The 18,090-nt window shown below is 31.7% G+C and overlaps 3 protein-coding genes across 5 annotated transcripts; all 3 read right to left on the bottom strand.

Moving 5' to 3' along the window:
- Positions 1-585: 585 nt before the first annotated feature.
- On the bottom strand, positions 586-1,949 carry LOC107891512 (uncharacterized). The gene is made up of 4 exons (XM_016816345.2): positions 1,680-1,949; positions 1,453-1,519; positions 926-1,027; positions 586-745 (listed from the first exon to the last, which is right to left on the bottom strand). Exons 1-4 carry the CDS (start codon positions 1,842-1,844, stop codon positions 678-680), a joined length of 402 nt encoding a protein of 133 aa, XP_016671834.2. The 5' UTR covers positions 1,845-1,949; the 3' UTR covers positions 586-677.
- A 1,143-nt stretch (positions 1,950-3,092) lies between these two features.
- LOC121206147 (probable NADH dehydrogenase [ubiquinone] 1 alpha subcomplex subunit 12) lies at positions 3,093-6,366 on the bottom strand. The gene is made up of 5 exons (XM_041076469.1): positions 6,206-6,366; positions 6,053-6,079; positions 3,953-4,044; positions 3,525-3,634; positions 3,093-3,440 (listed from the first exon to the last, which is right to left on the bottom strand). The coding sequence occupies exons 1-5, from the start codon at positions 6,295-6,297 to the stop codon at positions 3,282-3,284; spliced, it is 480 nt and encodes a 159-aa protein (XP_040932403.1). The 5' UTR covers positions 6,298-6,366; the 3' UTR covers positions 3,093-3,281.
- Positions 6,367-9,875: 3,509 nt separating this feature from the next.
- Positions 9,876-14,963, bottom strand: LOC121206148 (protein FAR1-RELATED SEQUENCE 11). Of its 3 annotated transcripts, none has more exons than XM_041076470.1 (5): positions 14,674-14,963; positions 14,294-14,332; positions 12,997-14,065; positions 11,888-12,331; positions 9,876-10,867 (listed from the first exon to the last, which is right to left on the bottom strand). In XM_041076470.1, the coding sequence occupies exons 3-5, from the start codon at positions 13,975-13,977 to the stop codon at positions 10,250-10,252; spliced, it is 2,043 nt and encodes a 680-aa protein (XP_040932404.1). In that variant the 5' UTR covers positions 13,978-14,065; positions 14,294-14,332; positions 14,674-14,963; the 3' UTR covers positions 9,876-10,249. The 3 variants fall into 3 exon arrangements, with proteins under 3 accessions (XP_040932404.1, XP_040932406.1, XP_040932405.1); XM_041076472.1 differs by having other exon boundaries at positions 14,201-14,332; XM_041076471.1 differs by lacking the exon at positions 14,294-14,332.
- Between the last annotated feature and the right edge of the window lie 3,127 nt (positions 14,964-18,090).

Consider the following 18,090-nt stretch of genomic DNA (forward strand, 5'->3'; position numbering starts at 1 on the left):
AATTATGCATTTGAATAAAATTTGTATTATTTGTGAAGTTCTTTCTCTCCTTTATACAAACAAAAGTGACTATTTTTTAGTTTACCCTTGTTATAAAAAAATATTTAACAATAAAAAATTAAAAATAATTATCATTTTAACTAATAAATAATTTAAATTAATTATATAATTCATTAAAATATTTATAATAAAATATTGAAAGATACATTTTAATATTTTATTAAATGAATTTATAAATTCACATATTTTAATAATTTTATAAAAGTAAAATAAATTAAAAAACTTCTATTATACGTCAATTCTAATCTGATGTCTTTAATAATCATTTTTTATTCTCACCTCACCGCTAGATGATCTAAATTCACATTTCTTTTAAAATTAAAAGCAACAAATTTAAAAAGAACATATTTTAAAAATAATGTACTTACATTTTTTTTTCATAAAATTGCTTTTTTCTTAAATTAATGATGTAAAAAGAAAAATATCGATCCAATTTCTCACGACTTTTTAATATCCAAACATCTTTTGCTCATGATTGTTAAGGTAAGAACAATTGTGTGCAAAACGTAGATGCTACTAATGGAATAAAATAAAATAAAAATTACATTAGCTATCAAATATCGTTACCAAGTTGATTTCTACACAAAATGGTACAACACTATTGAGTCCTCGAAAACTTATTCTACCATGGAATCCACTGAAGCAGCTTCAATCCCAGCCTTTGAACTACCACCCTTCTTTTTCCCTGTTGTACAATGAGGTTGAAAAACAAACAAAAACTCAACCCAAAACTAACATCATAAACCATAGAATAATGCATTGACAGTGACTAGGCTATTCATGTTCCACAAACATGGCCAACACATGCCTCGAGTCCAGGTCACATTAACGAGTGAGAATGGTGCATGAGAGAGGATTGGGTTACCTTTTCGACTAATGCGTTTGAGCTTCAAATTCTTCTTCATGGGGAACTTTGTTGGCGCTTTGATGGTGGCATCTTGGGATGTGCCTCCATCTTCAGTTGTACCTGTTTTTTAGGATCACATTATAATTATAATGTAAACCACATATAATCAACCAATCTATTTAACTGGCGTTAATATAGAATGAATGTTGTTTAACTTGCAATTACTTTTACTACAATTATACAATCAAAACACAAAAATCATGTAAGGATCCATGTTTTTGAGGATCAAAATTGTGAGGGATTCACTGCATGATAATTGCAGGGTATACTTAAAAACTTATATTAATATATCAAACAGCTTTTATAATATAGCTTATAAGCTTATAAATTTAATTTGTTTTTGAGTTTATCAATCAGCATTCAGCACCTAACAGCTAACCCAAATTAGTAAAATTCCAAACCTTCAGCAGTAATTGCAGTTTTTGAAGTACAAAACAGACATGAAATCAACCACTTAAAAAAAGGAGGAAAAGAAAATTCCAAACCTTCAGCAGCCACCATTTCCACATCTTCCATAGTCACCAAACCCTTCTCTATAACCTCCTTTTGCTCCTATCATTCATAACAAAATAATAATAAATAATAATAATAAACCAAATATTTATTTTTAAAGAAAAACCCAAATAATCCATTAAACAAATAACCCATCAAATATAGAAAAGGAAAAAAAAAAGATTTTCAATGGGAAGACATTAACATAAAGCAATCATACCCTGCGCCATTTTTTGAGAAGCTTGCGTTTGCGTTTTCCAGAGACGGAGAGTGATTGGGATTTGTTCTTTAGCTTCTTTGTTGCAGGGTCACCATGAATTAATCTTTTTCTCTCCGCTATTTGGGCTCTCTTCTGCTTCTGAACCACGTTGAAACACTTTGCCATTCTTTTCTTCTTTTTTTCTTGTCTACCAAAACCCTAAAACTCGGTTCTTCTTCTATGATTGATCCAAGTCTTTTTCTAGTTTAATAAATTTACTTAAAGGGGATTGTAGTAAGCTTTATGTTAGGCCCACTCCTATATTTATATTTTGTGAATTGTCTTGGTTTGGGCTCTTAGGCCCACCCCTTCCTCACAAGTCTTAGCACTAAACCTGTCCAAAAATTGTAGGTAAAGGTGAAAAAAAAGTTATTCAGTGAATCAGTGGGTTTAAGGTTATAATACAAAATGGATAATTCCTTTCTTTTCTTAAGATAGTAGTTTTCAGAAGGGCAAATTGCACCCAATATCACTAAATTATTAGTAAGTTTACATTTTGGTCACTTAACTTTAAAGAGTTACAATATTGTCACTAAACCATTCAAAAGTTTTCATTTAAACCACTAGGCTATTAAAATTGTCGTTGTATGACCTTCTTTATTCGCACTACATGCACTAGCTAAAAGCTCTCTCCCCCTTCTCCTTTACAGTTTAACTTTTCATGAAATAACTTTGAACGTTACAAATTTGCGAACCAAATCCAGATAGTTTTCTTCTCCAATCCCCGTCTCCAGCTATCCGATTGACTTGGATCTAAGGTATGCTCTTTTACTTGTTAGTGGGTACTGATCCACCATATCGATTATCAAATCTTCACTTAGAGCTCGTTAGCCGGACTTTTTAAAATAAAAACAAAACAATCCAGTCCAATGACTTAAATAAAAACTTTTAAATAATTCAACTAATTAAAAAAGGACTTTCAAATAATTCAGTGAATATTTTGTAACTTTTTGAAACTAAGTGACCAAAACATAAATTAACTAATAGTTTAATGACCTAAGGTGCAATTTATCCTTTTCAAAAAGGTACTTACAGAATTCTTTTTGTTTTAATATTGAATCATAGTTCTCGTTTGTAATATCACTGAATTGGCTGGGGATACCAAATTCCGCCAAGAAATTATTATTAATATAAATTATTCCTATTCTTAGCTCAGGAGTCTAAGAAAATCATGATTAGCATAGTATACATGCTAATCCTCGGCATTTATACCCCACTGGCACTGAATCCTATACTATACGGCCTAAAACTATAACCATTCGATCAAAGGACTTTATTCCCATTTTATTTGGATTGGATCATATGCTGGACTATCATTTCTTATGCAGTTTACACTCCGGAATATAAACTAAAGCATCAAAATGTAGATTGAAATTTTGAACAATATCAGATGATGATTTCAAACTTATTTGGCAACATCCAAATATCAAGTTGATAGTTTGCAGTTTCTTGTATTTAAAAAATATGCCCAAAAGCTATCCTTTGAGACGAATACAACCCATATTTATTCATCAAAAACAAAAGTCAAACATCCGTCCCACAGCTTGCAAAGTCAAAAGATTACTACTCAGCCTTGGTTGGTTGCCATGATTGGTACCTTGTCCAGTCTCTCTGACCCGGATTAAGTGCATGTCCTTTAGAATGGTAGATAAACTCATTCCCCTTACCAGATAAGTTCTCCTTGTGCTCCACCCCGTACCTCTTGGGTTTTAGCATCAAAAGCTGCAATACCAAAATATGTAAATGTTTTAAGCACATGCTCAGTCTTACATTCTGTAATGCAAACTTAGTCAAAGCGAGACTTGCCTCATCACCGGTATGGTCAGTTATGAAGTGAAGCCAACCATGCCATTCTGGTGGTACCTGAGAAGCATCATAACGATCCTTTTTCGCATATTCAACCCACCTGTGTCTTCCTATAAATGCCATAAATGGTATGCATCGGTAATAAACATAAATTAGAGACGGTGACATCTTGTTACATACATTCATAGAGATGGTGTTTATTGCTTGCATATAGTTGACCATTATAAGCAAATACATCCATGTGCAATGCAAGCATGCAAGACAAGACAAGGAAATATGAAAACCAAAATAATCTCGAGAATACAGCTGAAAGGACCATCTTGTAGATTTCAAGTATCTAAAGGCTCAAGAATGCAGATTTTAAATCATCCAATTTTCCTTCTAGCATTTTCAACATGTGCTTCATATAAAACAGAGAGGAATCTAACCAGCTTGTGTGTCTCCGAGTTTCTCATAATACTTATTGCCAAATTTATCAACACCCACAACTGTTGCCCCTATGTTGTGGATTTTGGTTTGCCTGGACCAACCAATCAAATTGCCATCAAAAGATGAAATAAATAACAATGATGAGAGTATACCCAAAATAATTTCAGACTCATGGATATACCCAAAATAATTTCAGACTCATGGATACTTAGATAAAAGAAAAAGATATATACAACTCCTAAGGCTTGAAGAACTGGACATATAAAAGATATCCTTCTATTGTAAATATATAAATGGTAAAATTGAAAACCTGGAAAAAAAAAAAAAGCAACTAATCTACAGGAAAGATGATTGTCAAGACCATATAAGCAAATGAAGGCTCCTATTTACTCCAGCTTGACAACTTCCTGGAAACAATGGAAGATATCTAGACTAGATAGCCTTCCCTTACAATTGTAAATTGCGATAATCATTTGCTACCATAAAGGTTTAAGAAAGAAAGTGTCAGATAGGATTCACAAGCAACAAAATTGCATATGCCATTCATACCCCACCGGTTACAACTCACAAGCAATGCTTCTTGACTTGCATTGCAGCAAACAAACATGTCTTCTGAGACCAGAAAATCAAAGAGATTAATTAGAAATCTATGAGCTTTTTACAAAAATGCCATGCCTATTTCAATACTTCATTCTTAAGATGACTCTAGAGTCTAGACAGAAAAAAGTGAGACTAAGATTGATGTGAAGAACAAGGAACAAGACAATATGTCCACCTTAAGGATAATGAAACTCTAACAGAAGAAGAATAATGCTAGTTACAATGCCAATATAGACATGGCCAACATAAACGTAGTTGTTTAAAAGGCAACATAAGATGTCACTTTCAAGGAAAGACCATGGCAAGATGTTACTAAATACAGCATGTCTAACTCAATAGAAGAGCCCAAGAGTTATGGTTCATGTCTTTGTGGTGGGAGAAGCAGGGCTTCATGGGATGGATGAAAGCAACTTTTCTTTCAAGTCATATTAAGTATAGTAAGGTTTATATGAAGAAAGATGAACAAGTCAATGTGCCCAACATAAATGTCATATGCGTATGCAAAGGCAACCTAAGATGTTAGTTTCAATGAATGACCACCAAAGCAAATGTCTCTAAATGCAACATACCAAGCTCAGAAGAACAGAAGAGTTTCATCTCATGTATTTGGGGTGGAAAGTTGGAATTTATCTAATTTCTTGAGGCTTTACGGGATGAAAACATCATTTCCTTAAATCTGAAGTCAGACAAAGTACAGAAGGTTCAAGAGCTGACACTGGAAAGTGCTGCAAACATTTTTTATCATTCTCACAAGGTTCTGAAATGCCATGGGGCATTATCACTTTTAAGAGTCTGGACTTGATAGCATTTACTCATAACTGATGAAACGGTGCATCATGGTTCAAAGCCAGCAAAAAACATTCTTTCATGCCATCGCAAAAAGATTCACTAAAAATGCCCATACCACTCGTCAGCGTTCAAAACTTCTTCAGAAAAATTCATTTCATCCCATAATATGTGATCCAAGTAACATGGATTAGACCCATGAAAGTTGGGGTTTAAATCCTAATGTTTCTAAATACTTAGAGCTAAAAGAAAATTATTCACATGGTTTATCAGTGAATCAGTTTCTAATTATAAAATCACTTCCCCCTTTTCCTTTCCCAGCAGCCATTGAATATCTATGCAAGCTGTAGATTTAGAATCTTTAAATCAGAAACATCTCACTGAATCTGGACAATAGTCCTAGCTTCCATTATTTCTCCCCAAATCAAGTGGATTTACATCCAAGTCTCTAGTTCTTCTTGGTTAGCTTAAATTTAAAGGATAGTTAAAGTTTCTCTTTTTCTATTTATCCAAATCTCGTGAAAATAAAGTAAAATAAAAATAATCATATTGCTAAATCCAATAGATATTCCAGTCGGATTCTATTGATTCTAATTAAAATTTATTGAAACTTCAATTTCAGTAACCTCCTAATTCCATTTTTTAAAGAAATGATAAATTTCCAATTAAGAAAAAAGGAGCTGGAAATTATTAAGAGAAAGAATTAGACGTACAGAAGGTTTCCATCGAAGAAGCATTTCCTGAGGAAAGGAAAGGGGAAAAAATCAGTAAATAAGGTGGGTTATCCATTTTTTAAATCGAAGAAACAATAGAAATTAGAAGAAATCGAAAAAAACAAAAGAAAGGAAGAGAGTGGAACTACGAACGTGAAGCCATCATCCTTGAGCTCCCTTAAGAAAGTGCGGAGACCCCTCTCACGGATCGCCTGCAACGCGCTCTTCACCACCGTCGTCGCCATCGCCAGACCTCTCGTCTTTCGTATCTCCAACAATGAGCTTTTTTTTTTTTTATGGACTTTAGGTATTATATGATATTTTTTTATTTTTTAAAGGGTTAATATAGGATTTGGCACGTGAGTTTGGCTTTAATATTCAATTTGGTACTTGAACTTTTTTTGTCTCAATTTGATATATTAATTCCGCTTTCAATTTGGTACCTAAGATTTTCCAATTTGATAGTCAAGGTTTTTTCCTAATTAAGTTCCTGATTTTTGCTTCAACATTCAATTTCATACTTGAGATTATTTCTTAATCCCGACTAGGTACTATATTTTTTCTTACAAGAGCACACATGTCAAATATTTATTAGCAACATGATGTGATTTAGTATGGGTATTAAATTAAACATCAAAACCAAACTTAGGTACCAAATTGGGACAAAAAAACTTAGGTATAAATTGAATATTAAAACCAAACTAAATACCAAATGGTGCATCAACCTTTTTAAAATGTTTTTTTTTTCTTTCATATACAAATCAATACGTTTTATAAAAATACCTATCTATATTATATTTAAGCTTCTTACTTAAGTCAGTAAAACAAGTTAAATTGCATATCAATTTCATTAAAATGTGACTAAAATACCTTTTTACATAAAAATTAAGTTATATAAGTTAGTGTTACGAGTTCATCAGGCATCAATTCAATTGAAGAAAGACTAAAATACCTTTTTATATGCAAATTAAGTTATATAATTATGAGGATACTTAAAAACCAATAACACCTATAATATATTTAAACTTCATGACTAGATTGAAGTCATGAATCAACTAGACATCAACTCAACTGAAAAATGACTAAAATATCATTTTATATACAAAACAAATTATTATTGTTATTGTGGTGTTTTTTTCGTTTTATATAATAAAAAATCAATAAAAACTTGCACAGTATAATATTTGAAACTAAACAAATAAATTTTTAATTTTTAATTTTACCATTTTATCTAAAAATTTATTTAACACTTATATAAACTATTATCTCAAAAAAAAACTTATATAAACTACTAATAAATATATTTATTACATAAAAAATTTCACCTAAATCGTGAGTGCATCATAATTTAGTTAATATAACGAATGTTGTTGAATTAATTAATAACTAATTATTTATAAGATATATTATAAAGTAAAACTATATTATGTATAATATGTTTGATTAAGTTGGTGTCATGAGTCAACTCAACATCAACTCAATTAATAAAATTACTTAAAATTTCTTTTTTAATAAATAATAAATATTATTATATTTTAATTTTTTTGAAATATTTAAATAAAACAACTAAAAATGGATAGAGATTAAACTCAAGCCTTTTCATTCATTTTACCTATAATCCAATTTTTACTTGATTATTTTGTAAACAGAATTTTAATATTATGGATATAATAAAATCTAATAATAAAAAAATAAAGCAGCGGAAATATACTTAATAACTGCATTAACATTTCTTTTACAAATGTGAAAAAAACGACTGGGTTAATAAATAAAATAAAATAAATTTCTATTAAAAAAGTAAATTATTTTGTTTTAACTTTTTTATTAATTTTTTTATAATTTTTATTAAATAAATAAATAAATATTCATAGTATAAGATTTTTTTATTTAAATATTGCTAAATTTGTTGAATAGAGATATCTTAATTTATTTTTATTTTTATATTTTTTGTGTCTGTTTTACGATTCATATTTAAAATTTATGGCTACCCCTCATAATAATATCGTTTCTAAAATTTGAATTGGCAATATCCAAATCATTTATCAAAATATGTTTTATCATGCACACATGCCATCGTTTTAAAAATCAAATGCATTTTAAATTTTAGCCCCTTTAAATTACAAAATGATATCATATAAAGATTTATACATCAAACCTCAACACCCACGAATATTAAAGTCTAACTAAACACAATTACTCTAAACCTTAACCCTAGATTTATATATAACTCTTCTTTATTTTTTCACAAAACTCTAAACTTTCCTACTATAAACCCTAAACTATCATTCCTACTTAAATCTTGAACTCCACTATCAAATTCTACTAATTTGTTACTATAACATATTTTATAGGAAACTTATTGAAAATTTCATAAAATATTTTCAAGCATTCAAAAGATAAAAAAAAAATGTTTGCTTAAAATAATTTAATATGTTTTTAATATATTTTAATTAGTTAAAATCCATTCTAAATTATTTCAAACTTGTTTTAAAGATTTTTTAACCGTATTAAAATTAATCTTAGATCAATCCTCTACGAATTTATCTCAAAGATCAATCTCAAAATTAATCCCTCACCATGTTAAAATTGAACATGAAAAAGGGTAACGGATCAATCCCAAGATCAATCTTCAATTTTATGTCTCCAATGATTATTTTGTGAATTTAACTATTATAATCAATTTTAGTATAAATGGACCTCAACAACACTTAAAAAAGAAGCAAGTACTGATGATCCGAGCAAGGATATAAATTATTTACAAAAATCTTCAACAGAACATTCATTTCTGTCATCTTTCTTTGTACATATACATTAGTGTAATGTTGGACATACTTGTATAAACTTTGTAAACATCCTATCTTAGAGAGGTTCTCATTATTTATACAAAAACACCAATTGTAATTGAAGAGGTTGCTAGTTGAATATTGAAAGCAAGAGTAATTTTTATACCAGCTATTGTAAAGATAAGAGAGATGTTTTTTATCTTAGCCTCTATAAAAATATAAAAAAATTATAAATGTCATACATTATTTTTAAAAGATATCCATTTAAGTTAGTGAATTGAGAATTCCTTAATAAATAGAATTATGAGAAAGACATAAATAAATTAAGATAAAATATAAATCAATATTTACTTTTTTCCTCTTTTAACTAAAAAAACATATATATGAATTCACCCATTTCTAGAATCTTCCAACTAAATGAGCTAACAAATTTTAAAAAGAAAAGAGTAAAATATATCTTCCATAATAGTAAATTTTGTTTTTCATTATAATAAATTGAATATAAATTCTTTAGACATTTCAAAGATTAAGTTATTTTAAATTTAGAATTTGATCTCTCGTAAAATTTGATATAATAAAATTGATAACCCATATTAACAAGCAAACCTGAGTTGGTTGATTTTGGTTGAGCCCTAATATTGTTTTACTATCTCAACTTCCAAAATATTAAACTTGGGTAACCGAAATTAAGCTTCAATTGTTTTTTAAAAATATTTTTCATTTTCTATTTTTAAATTTTTTAAATATATGTTTTGTAGCTTTTTTTCTTAAAATAGAATAACAAGATAAAATAGTAATAATAATAATATCCTATTTATAAAGATGGAAACCAAAGACTTAAATTTTATTTGAAGTTTTTTTTTTGTCAATTCATCAAAATAATGAAAATGATTTTTTTTCCAAAATTTTTTTACGCGGATATTTACTTGTCCGACATGGATATTTGGTGGATAATCTCGTATCCAAGTGTATCCGAGTGTGAGACAAGTATTACCAAAATAATAATAATAATAAAACAGAGAGCTATTGAACTAATCAGCTGCCTTGGAAAAGAAACAAGTTCATTTAGAACAATTTCTTCCTATGCTTCCTTTTTTTCCTAAAGAAAATTCACATCAATATCAGAAAATACAAAATAAGCTCTCTATGTCTATATATTTTACATTTAGAAATCATCAAGAACATACCCTCCCCTTCCCTCCACCAAAGTCTAGGTACTGAAAACAAGCATTGACAGGAACGGACAAAACGATGCCTATTGAGTGCAACTTATGTACTTTGATTCCATAACTACAAAATTACTATGCAAATGCCGAATCCTTCATCGACTCTTGCATTTCTAACCTCAACAGTGATTTTTTTTCCTCTCCTCCAAATTTCTTATATTGCCTTCTGCACTAATTGCTTAAGATTTTCAAAGATTTCTATGAATAGGGGAAATATCCCGCGCACCTTGTGATGCAACTGGCTGCTCTCTTATGCGAGACAAAAGAATGGAGACTTGCTCGGTGGCAATATCCAACCTCTCCTTTGACTTGGCAGATTCAGTTACAAGGGTTGATACCATACTCTGAAACAGTTGAATCCGCTCCATATGATCACTTGAAGAACTTTGGTGAAGCTTTGCCGGTGATGTGCTGATCCTTCTCCACCGTAAGGGAAGATATCTGTCTGGAATCTGAAAGCAATTTCCTGTCGAGAGAACTCGAAGGGCATGGCGGCAAAGAATTCCGGAGAACTCAAACTGATGGCAGCTGCAACTTATAATGCCTTCTCGTGGAACCCAATACACTTTCCGGCCTCCTTCGAGTTTTGTATGATGTCTTACGAGGAAACCATCATCCATCTGAAATGATGCATAGTGAGCAGCTAAAACTAGTTGCTCTTGAAGCTTGGAGAAGGCAAAAGGAGTGAGGACAGAGGCAGCATGAGATTCCATAGGAGCTCCAGTTTTTAGGCAAATATTTTGAAGATTTTGCTGCATTGTCTGTTGTTCTGCTGCTTGATCTTTAAAATCCACAGCAACAGCAACCTAATTGATAAAGTTATATCAACAAGGGAAGCAAAATCATGCTACATGATAGCTGATAATACAAAGAATGAAGAATTGCCAAATCACCTTTGCGAACCACATTGTTGATGCATTACAAGCAAAAACAAGTACAACAATCAACAAAAGGAAAATACTTGTCAAGATAAATGCAGATTCCAGATAGAAGCCAATTTCCACCCCCATCGTGATAATGGTGGTGTGGAGATCATAAGATAATGAAATTTCGTTGAGCAGCACGAGGTTCAAGTTTATATGTTAATTGGCAGATATTGTTCCAAAACCAATATTAGACTGGAAAGATTTGACCCCCATCAACTGATAAAAGCATGGTTCAATAAACTTGTCAGGCTTTGGCACAAAGAAATCTTAACCCTAACTGCTGAATCAGGCATAAGTTCAGATATAAGGCAAGTTGATCAAACCGTAGCATCTAATCGAGGCTCTAGAGATCAGGATGTAGAATTATTAATGTTTAATCATGTAGATGAACTGTAACAATAAAGAAAGTATAACTTCCAAAAGGTGCTCTAAAAAATTCATTGCCTTTCTAGACATCTTGAAAAATCCTCTACTACAATTTTTATTCTTTGGTTAAAACTGAGTAGCCATAAAAATGGAATAAACAAAGCTTCAGGTGATACTGCAGACGCTGAATGGATGACATTATCCATGTTTCAAAGAGCAACAGTTTTACAATTAAGTGCACAGGATTCAGGATATACAGTGGAGGGGCATTAAAATCCAACTTCCTACGTTGATGAAAGAAGCAATGCGAGGCAACTCGACAAACAAAAGTTTGTACAAGCCTAAATTATGCACTTACTATCATAGAATCTTCTTATTCTGAAATCCTAAAACAATCAATTTCTTTCTTATACCTTGAATGAGGATCAGAAAATGAAAATTCCAGATGCATGTGCTTCAGGAATCATGAGTCAAGAGATTCAATAAAGAACTCACAATTGGGTTTGAAGGAAATTACAGATAGAGATAACATACTTGTTCCACAAATTGCGCAAGCCGAGTCTGTGCACTTAAAAACCTTTGAATGAAAGAATTGATGGCCTTTGAGTGGCCAGTTGTAGTCATTCCTGCAAAGAAATGACTTCTCAAGTATGGCAAAGCCCATAGTGTACGTAGTGCAAACAAGTTGGCGATATGCCTGTTAGTGTGTAACCCGAAAAAGTCGACCATGTCCCTCCAGCCCAATTCAAAATCCTCAATTGACTCTAAATTGTAGAGTCGATAAAACTCAGCTTTCCACTCGTTGTAACGTTCCCCCAAAACTGCATTAAACCAGGATGGAAACTTCGCCACAATCATCCATATGCAGAGTGCATGTTTAGTTGAAGGCATTTCAATGGCTATGGCTTCTTTCAGATACATATTTTGGTCAGTTAATATCGTCTGTGGTGCCTTGCCATTCATGAATCCTAAGAAAGCCTTTTGGAGAAGAGAAAAAATAAGAAGACACTGATTTAGCAAGCCCCTAAAACACCATAAAGAAGAAAGGGAGAAATAGGGGGAAAAGAGATGAACAGTAGCAAATTTGAGAACCACAAGATTATAAGGATAAAGACATAGTGTGTGCCTGTGTCTGTGTGTATTAATCTTCTGTATAAGGAAAAGCTTCCATTCAAAATTATGTTCCAGCATCCTTCTTTTTCACCACCCCATCCTGATTTAGCAGAAATTGACCATATATTATAAATCAGATAGGTTTATGCTAAAATTGGCCTAGCATTTTGCAGTTTCAATAAAGCATATGAACTCACTAAACCATTTATACATAGGTTCTTTTTCCATGCTCCCCACCGAGGAACCCTGCACAACTACAAAGATTGTTAAAAAGGTCTTCATCTTGTGTAAACCTACCAGCTCCCTATTAGTCCATGCCATACACTAAATCATCATTTGAATGAATTATTGTTTCCCTCCTTCCCCCATTTCTTTTCCGCCTTTGCTTTCAGCAATGTCACAAGAGGCGCAAAGGACACAAAATTGACAGCCATAGCTATACCATATGATAGACTGAGAAAAGCTATATTATTTTACACTGCATTATATAATATAATAGTATATTAATATGTTATATCCTACTACATTACCTTTAAAGCCCATGAAAATGACCTTGAATTTTCTTCTCGTAAAAGCACACACCCAAAAAAGCAAGGCATCCCATAATTATTCACTCCAACCCATATCCCCAGTGGCATGTCAAATACAGTCAAACGATGAGTTGTGTCAAACACCACAGCATCACCATAGATTTCATATGACTGGACCGATGATGCATATGACCAGGCAATGTTGTCTAACCTGTTGTTTGAATCAAGCGTATACTCAAATTTGAAGTTGGGATCCTTATCCTTATTGTTTCTACACATTCTTAATAAATCTATGCTTTCATCTTCTTGATCTGATTTCCTGAACGACTGAAGCAAATTTCTCACATCCTTCTCAGTGAAAGGCAGATATCCTGGCTCCACACACTTCTCAAGTTCCATCAGCCTCATCATTTGCTGTACCGAGATTCCAGTTTTGGCAAACATAAGGATTCGGTTCTTATCTGCATCTGAGATAGTTCGATATGCAGGAAGGAACCGAACTTGATTTGGTTCCAAAAGTTCATGATTGTGGTGGTTCACAAAACCTGTGACACGCCATTCTGCAGGTCCTAAGTCTGTTACTTTGCTTATCCGCAAGTAAGCTTGACATCCACATCGGGACGATTTTCTGTTTCTTTGTGGTTTACTATCATTTAAGGTTTTAACAGGTGTATTGCCAGCACGGTGACAGACAAAATAACGTCTTGTAAGTCCTTTTCCAACCCCATCTTTTCCTTCTGTACGATGACGACGGATTGAAAAACCACATCGCTTTGCATATTCACTATAAAATTCATAAGCCGCATCATGAGTTGCAAATCTTTGCCCAATATATGGAACGGAATCAGCAGTGGTTTCCAGAGAAAGTCGGGCTTCATCAGGTGATTCCTGTGTGCTACTTGTTTCATCTAAAGACAAGGACCGTTGATCCGAAGGATCATCATACATGACCAACATCTGTCCAGCATCTTCAGACATCATTTTTTCTGACTGACCCAGTTTAGGTCAAACCAAGATCATGTATCCAGCACGAAAGCGAAGAAAATGAAATTCCGTAAACCAATGTAATCTGTATATACAATTTAATAACACATCAAAATTAAAATGATATAAAGAAACTAAAACTATCAAAGAATGTTCATTGGTATAAAAGTAAATCACAATTCAACTTCATTAAAATCCCAAATCAAGCATGAACACAGACCACTTGATGCCCAATTTCCCAAACGCAAGCATTAACACTTCACATTTCACAAAATGGAATATTCTCGAGTGTCTATCAGTACTGAGTACTGACCTTATCGAACCAATCCCTCTCATCTAAAATTCCATCTTCCTGAACAATAAAAATCTATATTAAGCTGATGACCCATTTAGACTATCAATTCAGAATTCATGGAATATTTAATCAGGTTATGCAATGAAAAAAAAATGGTAATTTGTGCAAATAACCAATAATAACAAGCAGCATTAAAGAAGATCTTCAATGGGCTCAAAAGGTTGACTCAATAATTCCAAATTATACACCTTATATGAATATCATAAAGTTCAATAAGCTATGAATTGAAATTCATGTAAAAATAGGAAACAGAAACATGTAGTGGAAAAAGTTGAGGAAATAAAATCTGGGTCATCCAAAAGTAACTTAAAAATCGAAGAAATAAAAAAGGAATTTACCTATTTGACCAAGGAGTGTGGGTTTGCAGGAGTTGAGAGGAAGAAGCTGAGAAAGAGGAAATATATATATAAATAAAAAAGATATTATTATTGATACTAACAGTAAAACAGGGAAAGAAGAATATGAGAGTAGGAGAGAAAAGAAGGGAAAGGAAAGGAAATGGAGGAAAGAAACTAAAATGAGAGGAATTGCTGCAGTGGAGACGCAGAAAGGAAGAAGGCGTTTGGCTGAAGGAGGGTCGACGAGAAAACAGAAGTGGAAAATTATGTGAGGATAAATGCGAGAAACAAACGGCGTCGCTGACATTTGTTGAAATTAAAATCAATAATTAAAAAATTCAAAAGAAATTAAATTAAACTAGAAATTCATCCGTGGTTAAAGCCTCTTTTGTTGATACCTTGATCATCAGAGTTCAAACCTCTTTCGGTTTGTAAAAATAAAATAAAAATGTGTAGTTTAAAATTAATTAATAATAATTATATATAAATATTATGATATTAAATTAAAAAAATAAATTGTGAATAAAATAAAATTTAAATATAAAAATAGATTAGATTAAAAATATTAAATAATTACAATTGTATATATTATTGTATCTTTGGTTCAAAATTCATTATAAACAATTTTTTATTTTTTATAAAAATATAAAAGTAAAAAACACTCACATAATTATATTATTTACTTTGCAAGTAAAAAGTTTCTTGATAATTCCTTACGAAGTTGAGTCTTGGGTAATACCAATTCAGTAAATAAATTTATAAATAGAATAGATTAATTTTTGGTTGAAACTACAAAGTTAAATTATTAAATATTATTAATATTATAACCCATCTATAATGTATATGAAAAAAAATTATATAAGAAATATATTTATAAAAAAATTATACTAAAAACTAATAAGAATTTAGTTGAATTGATAAAGTTGAGACTTTGAAAGCTATAATGAATCCTATCATATGTTTATTTAAATTAATGTTTATAGAATTTATATAAAATATAAAAAGATAAAAACACACTCCAAATAACTTATATAGTATATATATAATATATATAAAAATAAAAGCATGAGTTTGGAGAAATTTTTAAATCAATAAAAATATCATTGAATGTTTATTTAATTACTAAATCAACATTAAATAAATAAGTTTCTTTTTTAAAATAATAGAGTTTTTATGATTAAAGTATTAGGGAAGCCTCTGTACTCAGGGGCAAATTGCATTTCGGCCCCTTTACCAAAAAATGGGCAAACTAACCCTTTGTTAAATTTTATCTACTAAATAATGACACGAAACCTAAATTTAAATTAGCAAAGTTGCGTCAACTTACGCAACATGGCATAGTTAGGGAGTATGTGCAAGAGTTCAGCAAACTTATGCTCCAAATTTTCGGTTTGAGTGAGAAAGAGGCATTTTTATCCTTTATGGATAGGTTGAAGCCATGGGTGAAGTATGAGTTGCAACATTGAGGAGTTCAGGAACTTACCAAAGCCATGACTGTAGCGGAGTCCTCAATTGAACTTGTGCCGAGGAAAGACAAGTTCAAGTCTTCCAAGCCTAATGGGAAGAGCAATGGTGGGGAAGATAAAGAAGGACATTGCGAGTATGACAACGATAATAGTGGCAATAGTGGTAATGGGAAACCACGAAATAGGAAGTGGAAAACTAACAACGACTCGAAGGAGAAGGGGAGTGAGATAAAATACTTCATTTGTGACGGTCTGCATATGGTAAGGAATTGTCTAAAGAGATCCATGCTTTCCGCCATCAAAAGGGATGATGAATTGGAAGAAGTGCCTATAAAATTTGGTTCGACTACGAATGGTGTTGAAGACAATAGGGTCAAGGAGAACAAGAAGAAGCAGTGGAATGTTTCTTGTATTATGGTCTGCATAGGTTGCGGAACTATCCAAAGCGATTTAAGCTATTCGCTGTAACAGCCCGATTTTGGGCCTAGTCGGAACAGTGGTTTCGGGACCACTATTTCGAGGCTAGATAAAATTATTTTAGTATTATTTTATGTGTTATAATATAATTTTATAAGTGCATGTAAATTTTGGTAAGTTAATTTTAGCAATTTCTAGTCCAATTCCGAAAAAGGACTAAATCGCGTAAAAGGTAAAAGTTGTGTTTTAATACCTAAAGGTGTGTTAAATTGCCTTGTATCTTAAATTGGGGGTATTTAAAGTGAAATTAGGCCATTGAAAGTGTGATGGCCGGCCATGGGAGACAAAATTGTTGAAAAGTCAAAATTAGGTGAAATTTGGTCACCAATTTTGACTAGTTTTATTATTAACAAATCAAAAAGAAAAAGCTATCATTTTTCTCTTCTCCTTCACCGAAATATGCAGCAAAGAAAGGGTTTTGAAGCAGGAAAATTTCAGCAACATATTTCCCTTGCTTGTAAGTGATTTTAATGTATTTGCTTGATGATTTTTACATTTTTGGAACCCCTAAAGCATGAGCTTTCATAAGAGGGGACTATTTTGCAAAATGATAAAGAGTCTAGGGTTCTGCCATGAGAGTAAATGTGTTGTTTGCTGTGTTTTTATGGAAGATTATGAGTCCTAGTTGTCTAATAAACAACTTTTGTGAAAGAAATTGCATGAAAACACCTTAAAAAAGGGCTAGATTGCTAAGTTGTAAAATGAGTTGTAATGTGTAAAATAGTTGAAATTAGGAGTTTCTATAGTTATGAAAATGGTTCATCTAGACTCAAGGAGTAAAGAAATGTGATAATAATTATTTTACGAGCATTGGGGCAAAAGTGCAAATATGCAAAAGTTTAGGGGTCAAAATGAAAATTTGTAAAAATATGATTTTTAGACCCATATGAATATTGTGACTGATTGGTAGGCTAAATGTGATATTATAGATCACGAAAATCGAGATTTGGACCTAGAACGGAAAGAAATCGATTAAGGGATGATTATGTCCTTTTCACCTTTGTGGTATCGAGGTAAGTTTGTATGTAAACAATACCATGCTATACATGTATTTAAATGTTATCATGACATGAATTGTACAGATATTAAGTGTATGTGATTAATAGAAATATGATAAGACAAAGCCTTAATAGACGAGGAAAAATCCCATTTGAACCTTAGAAATAGAATAGGATACGAGTGACATGTCACTAGGAATTATGAGTCTAGATGACTAACTCGAGAGTGAGCATTGAAACGTCATGAGATATGAGGTAGCTTTAGCTACAATTGAGGCACTTATGTGCAAAGGCTTTTCCGAGTATCCAATTAGTATTCCAAGTGTTCAACGGGTAATCCAAGGAAAGAGTTGATGATGGTCCCAACGAGGTAAGTCATTGGTGAGTATACACTTGAGTTATGTTACGAGTTGTGCAAGTATGTATATTAAGCCTATGAGAATGCCTTGATATGTGATGATCTATGATGCATAATA

The sequence above is a fragment of the Gossypium hirsutum genome, chromosome A09, assembly GCF_007990345.1.
Source record: "Gossypium hirsutum isolate 1008001.06 chromosome A09, Gossypium_hirsutum_v2.1, whole genome shotgun sequence".
In the NCBI taxonomy this organism is placed as follows: Eukaryota; Viridiplantae; Streptophyta; class Magnoliopsida; order Malvales; family Malvaceae; genus Gossypium; species Gossypium hirsutum.

Coding starts and splice junctions, on each gene's coding strand:
- LOC107891512 (XM_016816345.2), bottom strand. CDS start 1,844: ATGGCAAAGTGTTTCAACGTGGTTCAGAAGCAGAAGAGAGCCCAAATA. Junction 1,520..1,679: donor TTCTCAAAAAATGGCGCAGG/GTATGATTGCTT, acceptor TATGAATGATAG/GAGCAAAAGGAGGTTATAGA. Junction 1,028..1,452: donor GGAAATGGTGGCTGCTGAAG/GTTTGGAATTTT, acceptor CCTAAAAAACAG/GTACAACTGAAGATGGAGGC.
- LOC121206147 (XM_041076469.1), bottom strand. CDS start 6,297: ATGGCGACGACGGTGGTGAAGAGCGCGTTGCAGGCGATCCGTGAGAGG. Junction 3,635..3,952: donor ACTCGGAGACACACAAGCTG/GTTAGATTCCTC, acceptor TGGCATTTATAG/GAAGACACAGGTGGGTTGAA. Junction 3,441..3,524: donor CTGACCATACCGGTGATGAG/GCAAGTCTCGCT, acceptor TTGGTATTGCAG/CTTTTGATGCTAAAACCCAA.
- LOC121206148 (XM_041076471.1), bottom strand. CDS start 13,977: ATGATGTCTGAAGATGCTGGACAGATGTTGGTCATGTATGATGATCCT. Junction 12,332..12,996: donor CATTTTCATGGGCTTTAAAG/GTAATGTAGTAG, acceptor CTTCTCCAAAAG/GCTTTCTTAGGATTCATGAA. Junction 10,868..11,887: donor TTGCGCAATTTGTGGAACAA/GTATGTTATCTC, acceptor TTTATCAATTAG/GTTGCTGTTGCTGTGGATTT.